The sequence below is a fragment of the Cryptomeria japonica genome, chromosome 1 (assembly GCF_030272615.1).
Source record: "Cryptomeria japonica chromosome 1, Sugi_1.0, whole genome shotgun sequence".
Lineage (NCBI taxonomy): Eukaryota > Viridiplantae > Streptophyta > Pinopsida > Cupressales > Cupressaceae > Cryptomeria > Cryptomeria japonica.
Window position 1 is genome coordinate 1,528,899 of NC_081405.1, and position 13,205 is coordinate 1,542,103.

At 40.9% G+C, this 13,205-nt stretch overlaps 1 protein-coding gene across 10 annotated transcripts in view; it reads left to right on the forward strand.

Annotated features, from left to right (window-relative positions):
• Positions 1–13,205, forward strand: part of LOC131036686 (uncharacterized) — a 176,255-nt gene that overhangs the window by 78,220 nt on the left and 84,830 nt on the right. For 8 of the 10 annotated variants that reach the window (XR_009104131.2, XM_057968643.2, XM_057968644.2 and 5 more), the window contains exons 7-8: positions 9,101–9,211; positions 9,726–9,848. Coding sequence is in view for 9 of the 10 variants with exons in the window: in XM_057968643.2 (XP_057824626.2) it covers positions 9,101–9,211; positions 9,726–9,848 (234 nt within the window). In the remaining variant the exon portion in view is untranslated. The remainder of the gene's footprint in view (positions 1–9,100; positions 9,212–9,725; positions 9,849–13,205) is intronic. The other 2 variants (XM_057968639.2, XM_057968640.2) reach the window with 2 other exon arrangements.

Here is a 13,205-nt window from a genome sequence, read left to right on the forward strand (position 1 = left end):
GCTCGAAGTAGAGGAACCAGAGCAAGCAACAGAGGAGGTGTACCTGTCAGAATACAGAGAGTCTTGGAAGGGAGACGCCCCAAACCTTGATGACGTAGATAATCCCAAGATTATTGGCAACGATTGGAACCCTGTGTGGAAGGCCGCAGCCTTCAAAATCTTTATTATTCTTCTTCTTCTTATGTACGGGAAGGAGACCGTGGTCCCTGTAGAATTTGTGGTTCTAGGTCTTCGGATGGCCATTGAAAATAGATTGGCCACCAACGGGCCCAAATTGAAACCCTACCACGCGAAGCGCGCAGGGGACCTGAGAGGCCGGATAGACACCCGAGAGCCTGGAGGATGGAAGGGGACTCAAGAGGCCGGGCAGGCGACTCAAGAGGCACAGGACCACAACAAGAGACTCTCGGGCAAGGAAAATCGAGAAGGATGAAGGGCTATCCGAGAGATAGGGGACTCGAGTCGACGACTCTCTAGACAATTAAATTAGGAGATCAAAAAAAAAAAAATAAAAAAAAAAAAATCCATACGGTCGTACGACAGGCGACCTTACGACCATTTTTTTTTTTGAATAACAATAAAAAAATGGAACCACCGTACAGCGGGACCACCGGCGGTGGTAACACCGACGGCGACCACCGTGCGGTGACCACCATGCGGTGGTAACATCGACGGCGACCATCGGGCGGTGGTAACACCGACAGTGACCACCGTGCGGTGGACCACCGGCGGTGGTAACACCAACGGTGGGACCACCGTACGGTGGACACCGACGGTGGTAACCACCGTCGTGCGGTGCCACCCGCAACTACAAAGCCCGCACAGCCCCGCGCAGCGGCGCACAACCCGGAACAGTCCCGCACCACGCAGCCCACGCAAAGGAAGAAAAAGAGGCTAACAGAAAAAATAACCCTCACAAGCACACCACGCAGCCCATGCAAAGGGAGCAAGAAAAAAAAAAAGACGCAGCCGCACAACCACGTAGCTGCACAAACACACACGCAGCCGCTTCGTCGCCAGTGGTCACTGTACGGTTGAACTGCGTTGGGCGTGCGGAAGGAGGACCGTATGGTGTGCATAGTTGAGCATGTTGTCCGTACGGTGGAGGTGTGTCCGTATGGTAAGGAGGGTGTCGACCGCATGGGAAGGTGTCCGCACGATTGGAGGTGCCAGTGTTGTTGTTGACTGTACGGGGAGGTTGTATGGCCGGGTGCCATCGAGGACATTACGGTGAAACAAAAAAAGAAAACGACGACCAGATTTAAAATCATTCGATGGAGTTTGGAGCCAGGACACTGTAAATTTAGAGTGGAGAAGAAGGGTTTTTGCATCTTAAAATATCACAGAAAATGATGTGCGCCATGGATTTTCGTATGGTTCCGAAGGTTGTAAATTGGTCGCGCTGCCCTCGGACCCCCCGCGAGGGGCGTTGCCCCTCAACCCCACTGGGGCGCTTCCCCCAGACCCCAGTTTATTTTTGAGCTACAGTACACTTGTTGGAGTTGGGCGAAGGGCATTGGAGATGTTACAGTAAGTGTTGTGGTTGTCCGTACTGTGAGAAAGAAGCTTGCAGCTAAGCATTGGCGGGGAAGCCATAAGCCGTAGAGGGAGACGGATTTGGAGGTTGGGAACAAACAGAGTTTGAGGGAAGGCATTGCAGGTCCGCGCAGTTGTATGACACCAGAGAGTTATTCGGTTCAGTTGTTAGCTTTTGGGGAGTGTGATGGAGGATTTGAGGTGTCTCGTAGCCCTTGTGCCAGCGGGTTGTGGCCACCTCCAGGCAGGAATAATACGCTTTGAGGAACTTGGAGTAGGTCTCGGCTGGATGTGAGGTTTCCTTGGTGGACGCAGAGAGGGCTCGGGAGGAGCTGACCACTAGGTTGGAGGCAGTACTAGCGTGAGACTTAGCTCAGTGTACCTAGGAGTTGGATGCTGAGAGGGCAATGTCGGTGGCTATCGAGGACAAATTGGCTAGGGAGACAGTATCATTTGAGTAGCAGTTGGTGGAGGCTGAGACTGAAAAGCATGTTTTGCAGACAAGTTTGGTTTAGGCATAGGAGGGTTGTGATGTCAAAGGAAGCACTAATGGTGAAATCCGTACTTGAGCATAGGATGGTAGCAGAAAAGGGTTTTTAAGCGAGGACGCAGCAGGTGTATAAGTTTCGGGCTCGACTGGCATTAGCAGTTCTGTTTAATGTCATCTCTATTTTGTATTAAGTCGTCTGGAGACAACTTCTTTTCTTTTGGGGGGGATGATGTAGGCGGCAATATTGTACACAGAAATAAAACTAGTTAATTAACTTGTAACTGTGTTGGTTAGTTGGCAGCCGAGGGGTGGTAGTTGCGGTGCGACGGTTGGCGCTCGCACCCCCTCGACATCTTTATATACTTCGGAATGTAACTTGTAAAGGGACCAATTATGAATGGAATAACATATTTGATACTTGTCTGATATCTATGGCATTATTCTGCATTACGTACTTTATGCTTTAAGTATTCACCCGAGAGGGCAAACAAATGGGTTTGAGGCCGTAGGACTCACCTAGGGTCACTCGGTCCGAGACTCGCCGAGTCATGGCGAGTCTCAGAACTCTGATTTGACCTAGGTCTCTCAATTATTTTTTTGGGGTCTGTTGTGACCATTTCACAACACCACCCCATCAAAAGGGGGGCCCCCTCTTTGCTTCAAGCTTTAGAGTCTTGTAGCCTTTCATCTCTTGCAAAATTGAGTGAATAGGGTTCATGTGTGGTTACCAATCCAATTGATCAAAACCTAAGGTGGCGAAAGGATGAATAGAAGGTGGCGAAAGGATGAATAGAAGGTGTCAAGTGATGTCAATTTGAGCAAAATAGGTAAAGAAGTTTGAGAGGTAAGTCGCATGGGCAAAGTCTGGCTAAGTATAAGAAAATTTCCATTGCCCCAAGAAAAGTCCGAAGTTTTCTTGATGGACTTCCATTGACCTTGGAGAAGTCCGAACTTTTCCTTGTGGATTTCCATTGCACTTCCAAAAGTCCGAACTCTTCTTGATTCACTTTCTTTGCCATGCAAAAAGTCCGAACTTATCTTGGTGATCATGAGGTTGACAGCCTTTGCTGGTAGAGAAGCTCGAACTCTCACTTCCGTTGCCTCCTTAGAAGTTCGAAATTGTCTTTGCTTTCATGAATCATGACTTAATGCCTTTGCTAAGCAACGACTTGATCTTTTAATCAGCGATCCGGCCTAGGAGACATTTTCCTAGCATCCGAAAAGGTTTGATGTAGATACAAGGAGTCCGTTTGAAGGTGAATTGATGAGCATGGACGTATGGAAGAAAAACCTTGAGCATTTCATGTGCTTCATCACAAATACAATCTCACCTTTGCTCATTGACATGGAATGAATAAGTGATAGGACTGAATTAATGGAGACTTGATGGAGGCAAACTAGAAGACAGTGATTCAAATCACTTCCATTGCCCTCCTAAAACCCCGATCCCTCATAGATTTGACTTCCTTTGCCATGCCAAAAGTCCGATCTTTTCTTGAATCACTTCCATTGCCCTTGACAAAGTCTGAACTTTTCTTGGATGGACTTCCATTGCCTATCAATAAGTCCGAACCTTCCTTTGCACATCAGAAAGTGCGAACTTTTCTTCTAGTTGCTTAACAATTACCAGCGCTAATGTTTGAATTTGGGAAAATGTTTAAAAAAAAACCACGAAGTTGGCCCTTAGCAAATAATATTTTTCTGTGTAACACATAACTGAGTCGGCCTTAGGGGTGAAAGGACACACTTCATGTTTGGATACCTATAAATATTGATTCAAATTCTTCATTTGATCACCAAAAACAAAGCAAATTTCTTCTCTACAAGAGCAGAGCAGCGATCCTAACTTCAGTAAGCAGCGAATTGGAGCAGGTATAAAGCAAATTCATTCACCTACCTTCAGCACCAGCAAACTTCTTGAACATTATCAGTAATATCTCTTGATTAAATACATCAATATAGGGTCAAAACCGTCAAAATCAGAGGCATGTTTGACGTGCAGATTAGTGAAAATTGTGGTGCAGGTCTGATTCATGTTAACTTTGATCATTTTAGACCTCTTAACGTCATGATTGAAGGATAGAGTGCAGATAAAAGAGTAGAATTAACAGCATTTAAGCAGTTCTTTCAGATTTCTTTGTGTTGAGGTTCTATCTTATTCATTGATATAAATCATTCATTAGTGTTTCTAACGCCTCATAAGCATAAAACTAGGTGCTCTTCGTAGTCCTAACTTAGACAACTCTCTTAGGTGAAGAATGGCAGCGCCAAAGGCTAGTGGAGCAGGCACACGTCAAGCCCTTATCAAGGAAGATTCCAAAGGCGAAATACTGGAAATAAAGATCACTTCCTATTGGAGCAGCGTGGGAGATACCAATCATGGAAAGTTTGATGTCAAGAGATTCCGCAGCTCACTATACACAAGCAAGCCTTCAGCAACAGCTAAGAAGATAATCGAAAGTGGAATCATCAAGGCAACTGGCTGTCCTCCTCCTGTTCAATGGTATGAATCGATGGTCGAATGTGCCAAACACTACAATTCCCATACAATGACAATAGTGGCACCAGATGGAAGGATACTTACATACTTGTCAAAAGCAGCTATTAGTGAAGCTTTCCACCTACTTGAGCCAAAATATATGATCTATAGAAGCATGGAAGGAGCTAAGGCATTCTATGATGACCCGGAGACATGCCTAGGAATCATCAATAGGTACTGGCTATTGAAGAGAAGACCTGACAAAAGAAAGATCCCTGATAGAGTACATAGAGTGGATTTCAAGGATGAATTCAGGGACCTAATCACCTTGCTCAATCGAATCACGGGTGCCTCCTAAGCATTCTACTTTGAAAATTGGATGTTCTTCTTCATAGAAACAATCACCCATGGGAAGGATATGATCAATTGGGCACGGATTATCCGCAACAACTTAGATGTACAATTAAGGAGGCTCATTCGCAATAAGACTCTCTCTATGAGCTTCTATATCATTTACTCTCTTGCCAGAAACTATGAGTATGCTGGATTGATGTACAGAGGTGTAGTTGGAAGAGGACCTGGAGAAATAAGAGCCTGTGAATCATATACGCAGTTGTAGTATCCTAGTAAACAACACTATAGAAGAGTCAACGATGCCTTCACCATGCATATCACAAGAACCTTGCAAGGCGAAATTCATCAGCAGTTATCCTCGGAAGCATAGGAATTGGTCAAGCAATATGGTGCTTGGTTCATTCAGTTCCCAAAGTTTACATACATAAGGATTCAAGGATGCCCTTCCCCTCCCTACATGTTACCACACTATCCGACTAATAAGATAGTGTTACTTGAAGTGGTAAGGTAGCTGGTTGTGTATGACAAAGTACGAAGAGATAGACACAAGACTAGCATTGCTTTCCCTATTTCACTTGGAGATTTTGTAGAAATGTGCCCCTCTCTACAAGCAGTTGATATTGCCGAGGAAGAATTGTCATTCTACTGACTCATACCATTTACTTCTAGAGATAACTTTGATCCTGATGACAACATAACGTGGGCTGATGGGAAAAAACACAAACATATATGGCAATTGGAGGGCTATTGGATGAATGCTCAAGATGATTTTGAAGAAAAAGGATGCATTCCAGGCTACCCATTGACCTCATTTGGAGATGTAAAGTCTTTAGTGTTGCTGATCAAGTGCAAGACAGTGGTAAACGTTTCCAGCCTACATACGAAGAAGAGGAAAACAAGTAAAAGTCAATTGGACCAAGGTGGAAGTCACAGATTTGAAAGACTTGGTGAAACAAGTCTTGGCCTATACACGCAAATGGGTAGATGTCCAACATCAAAAATTGAAAGAATGGGAGTGCAATTAACATTTAATAATGAAGAAGATGCAAGTGCAAGTGGAAGTGCTACCTGATCAGCTCCATCCAAAGGTTCCAAGAGGATGGAGAATCATGAAAGGGTCATCACGTAAAAGGCATGTCAAATTCCGATCATCCTTCTACCAATACCTCTTCCAGGCATGAGGAAGAGATGAATCCAAATCAGAGAATTGAAAAGGATTTGAGTCATGAGGTAAATGAATTGATGGAATCAACAATCCGGAATGACAGAGGTGAAAGGTGAGACAAAGGAAAACAATCACAAGATCAAGAAGATCCCGCTCCCCACATTCAAGTAAGTGATGAAGATGAAGGAGACGATAATGACGAGACGACTTCCCCTCCTAGAGATGAACAATTGCCCGAAGAAACACAAGTAGGAGAAGGAAGATCCTCTATCCCGGCATGGCTTAAAGAAAGGCTCGCCAAAGAAGTAATTGCGGTGGATGAAGAACCATTAGCTGACTTGGATAAGTCTCCTAAACCGGACTCAAGAAATCACTGAAAGGAAGGAGGCAACAAAGATGTCTAAAGTAATAAGGGATAATACAGGTTCTCGAGTATTGCAAATTGCCACTCCAATGGTTGATAAACTCGAAGGTGATATCGCATCAGAAGAATATGACTTGGAAATTATTGATTTGGGCCCGCCCACCATTGAGAAAGCATTGGGTGATATGAATGATTTAGTGAAAACAGTTCACGACATGCTTAGGATGGAAGTAGAAAAGAATAGGAAATTGGAGAGAGAAGTAAGTGCATGGAGAAATTACTTCCAGCAATTCAAGGAGCCATTGAGACAACATGATCCATCGGTTACATCACCACCGTTGCTTCCTCTAGAATCAATGGATCATATGGAGAAAATAAGGAATTCAATGCAACTAATGGATGTTTGGATGGATAAATCCTTCAAGAAGGCTAATATATTTGTAAGAGATATAATGAAGATAATAGATAGAGCTATAAAATTTCTTGGGAAAACTCTAGCTCTCGTGGCTACATTTGATACTTTTGTCTACACTAGGGACATCACTTTTCCGGTCTTGCAAGTATTGAGGAAGACGCCTAAGCAAATTTTGGTGAAGGAAGGGATATTGAAAGATGGACAATCACCTAGCTTTCTTCAATGGGGGAGTTTGCTTCGCATAAGAAAGATTATCTTTGGTGACATCAATAATGGATGCAACCAAGTTGGTGAGGCAATCCATCTGATTCATGACAAGATTGTGGAAGTGATGCAAATCATTCTCGAAAAGGAGATAGAGGTTGGAATGAACATAGATATCAGCCAGTTGGAAGAGAGAATAAAAGTCATTTTCCATAAGACTGATGGGTCTGTCATAGAAAAGTAGCTGGATGACATACATGCACTTATGGTACTTGTTAGCAAGACAAGAGATTACAAGCTTGGATGGGATACTACTTTCCCCTCAACCTTTGGAGAAGTTATCTATCTGGAAGAGCAATTCAAGAATATGCCACCAGCCCCAATAACCGAAACTGAATGCATGATGACCAGGTTCATTGAATTTGCCAGAAGAGAAAGAGAAAAGGGGAACAAAATTTTGGATGACAACTTGCTGTAATCCTATGTGGCGGTTCATTTCCTTATTGGAGGATTCTTCCTCATTATTTGTGCTGATTGGATGTCACATTCCCATTGGCTGATATTTCTGATAATGTTTATCTAGATAGGTTCTGATTGTATCAAACCATAATTAGGGTTTAGGTGGCGAAATCCCGGCCCTTGATTTCCATTCGATCTTGGCCATTTGTCATATTTGGGAGCACTATATAACCCCATTCATTTTCATTTGTAAGAGATAAGAGGAGAGACTTGAAAAATTGTTGCAATTTTTGCTATTGGATTAATAAAGACATTGAATTGTGGTGTTTTCTATTCAATCCTTGAAGCATTTGCATGATTGTTCATCTTCTCAAATCAAGCTGTAAGATTAGTTTAAGTTTTTAAGTTGAATGATAGAATGTTCTATATTATTCATAGTGAAACTCCTAATCCGTACCACTAGCAGTTTGTTGATTGCAAATTCGCCTTTTGTGGTCAACTGGAATCCTTGAAAGTGCTATAGTTCAATTGTTATTCACTCATTGACATGCATTTGATTGACGGTGTCTATGTTTGGTAATGATTTGAAAATCATCTAATTTCCTTAGAAGATTGCATTAGCCTTTGTGGAGTTGTTCTTGCATGTCGAAGCAAAGACTAATAGAGTTTCACTAAAAGTCATCCATCATCCTTGCATTCTTAGGAGTAGTTTAATACCTCTCAACCCTCAACTTTTGCATTTTCTTTATCAAACTAGTAGAAGTATTAGGAAGTAGAAAAGCTTTATCGCATATCATTCGAAAATCATTTCTTGAAGTTAGACATTCATCTCTTCAGAAGTAGGTAAGGCTCCTTGGAGTAACAGCAATCACAACGACCAACTGTGCTTATCCACAAGTCGCGACCCGACAATAGAAACCTTGGAGTCTTCCAATTGATCACGTAGTTTAGCATTTGGGAAGATTTTGCTCAAGAGAGGATAAGATACTTTTGGGTATTTTATTATGTGTTTGATAGTGCCTAAAAAACACATCAACAGGGTCCTAGGTGGTTTCTTTGTGGGTTCGTTCAGTTTCCTACACAGGTCCTTTGGATTTAGTGAGTGAAACAAGGCTAGACCCTAACCAAGACTAGAAGCTAGTTGAGATCTGTTTCATTGTGGCCAGGTTTCCTTCAGAATGCGGTAACATAGGATTATTGTATTATCTTGAAGCCCATCTATGCTTAACTCAATTGTAATCTATGCCATAGATGGAGTATAGTTATTTCTTTTTGATATAAATTTGACTGTTTTTGAAAACAAAATTTCCTTGGTTATGAGTGGTTGAATACTCATTAGGCCTACTGAATTGAAACATGACTGTCTCGAGAACAATTTTAATGTGTCCACAAAGACTTCTTGTTGAACATATGCTAGCCATATGCAGTTCTTTCGGATTTTTAACTCTAAACACATTTCAGATATATTTGAATCAATTTTTTGTATAAAAATTCATTAGGAATAAACCCAATTGTTTCTGATTTGTTTTACAGTCCCGATTAATGCTATAAGGCTTTTCAGGTGTTTTTGACAAATTTCTTTATCTTCATTAGAACTAAGATACAACTGCTGATATGCTGCATTTGATGGACAGGCAGTGGATGTATTTACAGTTGTAGCCCTTTCAGGAATTATAAGTAGACTACTGAATAGGGGAATCATCTTAGTTGCAACGAGCAATCGAGCTCCAGAAGATCTAAATCAGGTTTCTTAGACTAGTTGTAACTTATTTTTCTGATGCCTTTGTACTTGCATCATTATTGTCCTTTCTGTAGTCTTATTTTTCCATATATTTCAAAGCTAGAATTAGTTGGTCATTTTTTAGCCTTTTCCCAGGTACCATTTCTTTAAAACTATAAGCAAAATATTTGCGTTCAAGTTACAGCTGAGCAGATTTCTTGTGAAATTGTCAATGAGAAGGAATTAAGCAAGTTTGATCCAATATGCTTTGGCTTGCTGTTTGTTTCAGGTAAGTTTGCTGCTAGGTATGGTTGCAGAGAAATCTTTTTAATGATTTCCTTCCATCTAAAAGTCAAATGCTATATTGCTGCATATGGTAGATTGCCTTGATATAAATTTATGCATAATTGGGAAGCACATATTTGAGGTTTGCTGTCAGGCTAGCTTGCTAGCATTTACATTTCTTGTTTTATACATAATCAATATATTCATTTTTATTTGGATTTGTATCATGATCATTGAAAAAGACTCTTCTGTAGGATGGTATGCAGAAGGAAATATTTGTGAAGTTCATTAGAGAACTAAAGAGACATTGTCAGAATGTATTGGTTGGATTTGAAACTGATTACAGGCGTATATTAGCAGATACAAATTTTATTAAGGTTTGTTTTTAATTTTCTCAGATTGTGGTTGCTCAGTCCATTTAATCTCCATTGATGTTTTCATTTAAGTAAGTCAGGGAAGATGAAGTTGAAATATCCCATTTCAGTTTTGAAGATGAAGTTTGAAATTTCTCATTTCAGTTTTTACTTTTCATTCTAGTCCATTAAGGAGTGTCTCATGCCTGAAGTGGAAATCTATATTATGTTCATTTTGGTGGTTGTAAAATTGAATTATTTACACAACAGTGGAGTAATATACGAAATTTATTATGAAATATCTACTTCCATGCAGGGATTAATTGCTATTTTTTATATTTTAAACTCTAGTATGTCAATGTCAAGCACAACCATAAAATATAAAGGCTCTATTCAAGGGTCATGGCTGAGGATGTAACGCAAGCCTTGCAGTAGTTGGGAAAAAATGCATTAAACTTAAGTTGTCTTGTTTAAGAATATTAACAGCTTAAGTCTGGTAGTATTGATAATTTGATAGTGATACAAACTCAAGTTTTTCACTTTGATAACTTCAACACCAAATATATACGTTATGACCCAAAAACAAACAAGCAGCTGAAAAATCATTCTATGGATTTATAATAATCAGGGCAGGAATTAAGTATTGGAAGGAAATCACTAAATTATATCTGGTCCTGAATTAAGATGAACTCCCTAGATGTCCTCCTCAATAGGTTTCCATGAGGGCCTGTTGACGTGTCTGAAATCGCATTGCTGCAAACTCCATACGACCAACGTAGAATAGAATAACCAGCTGAGTATCCTATCCTCTCTTGAGATAAGGAAGTCTGTAATGTTGTTTTTGGTTTGATCAAAGGTGACGACCTCAAGGTTTTGATTGTTAGGTCTTGACTGCGGGACTACTCAGTGGTTTGATGTGTTTTGCTGGAAACACGAGGTGACTTACGATTTGCAACAAGTTGGTCTGTTATGATTCTCGAATTACGCAATAAAGAGCAAAAGGAAAGGGTTAGGAGATCTAAAACTAACAACACGGGTATGCGGGTAGACGGATTCAACATAACCAATTCCTGCTTGGCCAGAATAGCTCACAACCTCGCAGGAACGGTGCAATCTTCAAAGAGACTTGGAAGATTTTCAGACTGGAGACGCACGGCTAAGCACCCAATTCTGGCGTAGCTCAGACGGACATCTGCAATTGAACTAAGCACAATCGAAGGCTCAGGTTAACGACACAAAAGGATACACAATCAGTATAGCCTCAGTGGTATGAGCTTGAATCTATCAAATACCTGCACACCCAAACCAGAAAGATCTATCTAAAATGCTGAAAGAAACCATGCAAACAGGATGAAAACAAGACAATAAACACCAAATCAATGTTTATATATTGATTTCAACTGCCTATTAAAACAATTTTTGCAGCATCTCTATGCTACTGCTAAGATCTAACCTATTCTAACTCTTAAATCTAACTATCGAACAATCTCTGACTATCTAACCATCTAACTATTTAAACCTTTACAAAAGAAAGGCCCCTGCCTTTTATAGATATTACAATTTTGAATCCAAGGCTAGGATGGACCGCATCCAAGGGTCCTGATCTGCCTTCCAGAAGCTGGCAGCTTTAACCCATGCCTAATCAATTCTCAGTTATCCAACCAACCACAATTTCAACCACCTACAACTGTTTTGGCATTAATTTGAGTCTATCTGATCTTCTTAGTGGTTGGGAATAGTTGTCCACAAAAAATATCTTGCATGGGACCCATAGGCAGTTTACAATAAAGCAGTTTCAGTTTTAAAACTGAATTTCTGGACTTAAATCCAGTTGTGCACTTTTTTGAGAATGCATAGACTTGCAACATTTAGAGTGTTCTTTGGTCTTTGGTCCTAGTGGTGGACTTCAGCTTTGTGGTCTGGTGGCACGCTTCCCAATGCTCGGTTTTTCTCGCGCTCTTGCATCTTTTCTTTTCAAGTCTTTAGTGCCTGGCCTTGATTGCGGTCCTTCTTCGATTTGCGTTTTAGGTTTTTCTCCCGGTTCTCCAATGATGTCCTGTGATCAATCAACCAATTTTATTTCATTAAATCAATTTGAAAAATTAAATAATTTAATTTAACAAACATTAAATTTAATTACGACGTCTGGCTTGAGAAGCTCTTTGTGAGATGTATCTCGAAAATGCTTCCCCTTTCTCTTCGAATGTGAAATCTAATCCTTGGTCTTGATAGTGTTTAGGCGATTTACTTCTGCGTGATTTTACCTTTGGAGTCTTGGGCGTTTTGAATGGGTTTATGGTGTTTTGAAAACTTCTTGTAGTGCGATTCTGGAGGTTTGAAGAGCTTCTGCAAATTTTAAAATCCTAACACATGCCTTTTCTGGCGAATTTCGGAGAATGAGGGGGAGGGAGGGGGGGGGGGGGGGGGGGTTTGCAAACTTAAACTGCGCTTTTAAACCTCAAGTGCGAAATTCGGATGCCTTGGCATATTTTTGCGATTTTGAAAGAACTTCGGAGCATTCACGCCCTTTTGCAAAATCGAAGAAAATCGGACCATTTGGGGTCTTTTGCAACTTTAAGGTAAATTTCGGACCATTTAGCATATTTTGCAAGTTTCGGAGTTTTAAGCATTTTCAGCGAACTGGAGGCATTTTCAGACCTAAACCACCTTTTTGCAAATTTATGCAACTTTGAATTTCGGCCCTAGGGTCCGAAATTGGGGAACTTTAAGTGAAATTCGGATCTCTGGGGGCTTTTTGCAACTTTCCAAGCATTTTCGGACCTAAAGCACCTTTTTGCAACATTTCACATTTTCAACTTTTTGCCCCAGGGTCCGAAATTGGGCATTTTAAGTGGAATTCGGTCCTAAAGCACCTTTTTGCAACATTTCACATTTTCAACTTTTTGCCCCAGTGGTCCGAAATTGGGCATTTTAAGTGAAATTCGGACCTAAAGCACCTTTTTGCAACATTTCACATTTTCGGACCTCCAGCCAGTTTTTGCAACTTTTTCCTCAAGAAGTGCGAGCTTGGGCACTTGGGCGAGTTTGTCAACATCTCGCCAAAGGATCATTTTATGGAATATAACATTAAGTATAAGAAAGAAGAAAGAATACTTTAAGTTATATTCCATATATACTGTCAGGATGTTTGAGAGTGGTTTCGGACCTCCAGTAGTTATATTGCAAATTCTAGTTTTTGGAGGATTCCTCAATTTTCCAGACTTAGTCAAATTTTAGGATCAGGACATTCTAGACAGCCAAATTTCAGGATCAGGGCATTCCAGACAGCCAAATTTCATAGCATTTGAAAATCAAGATGACATTCCAGACTCCATCACTCACCAACTTGACCCTTCATATCCCCTTCCTCTTCCGCAAAGA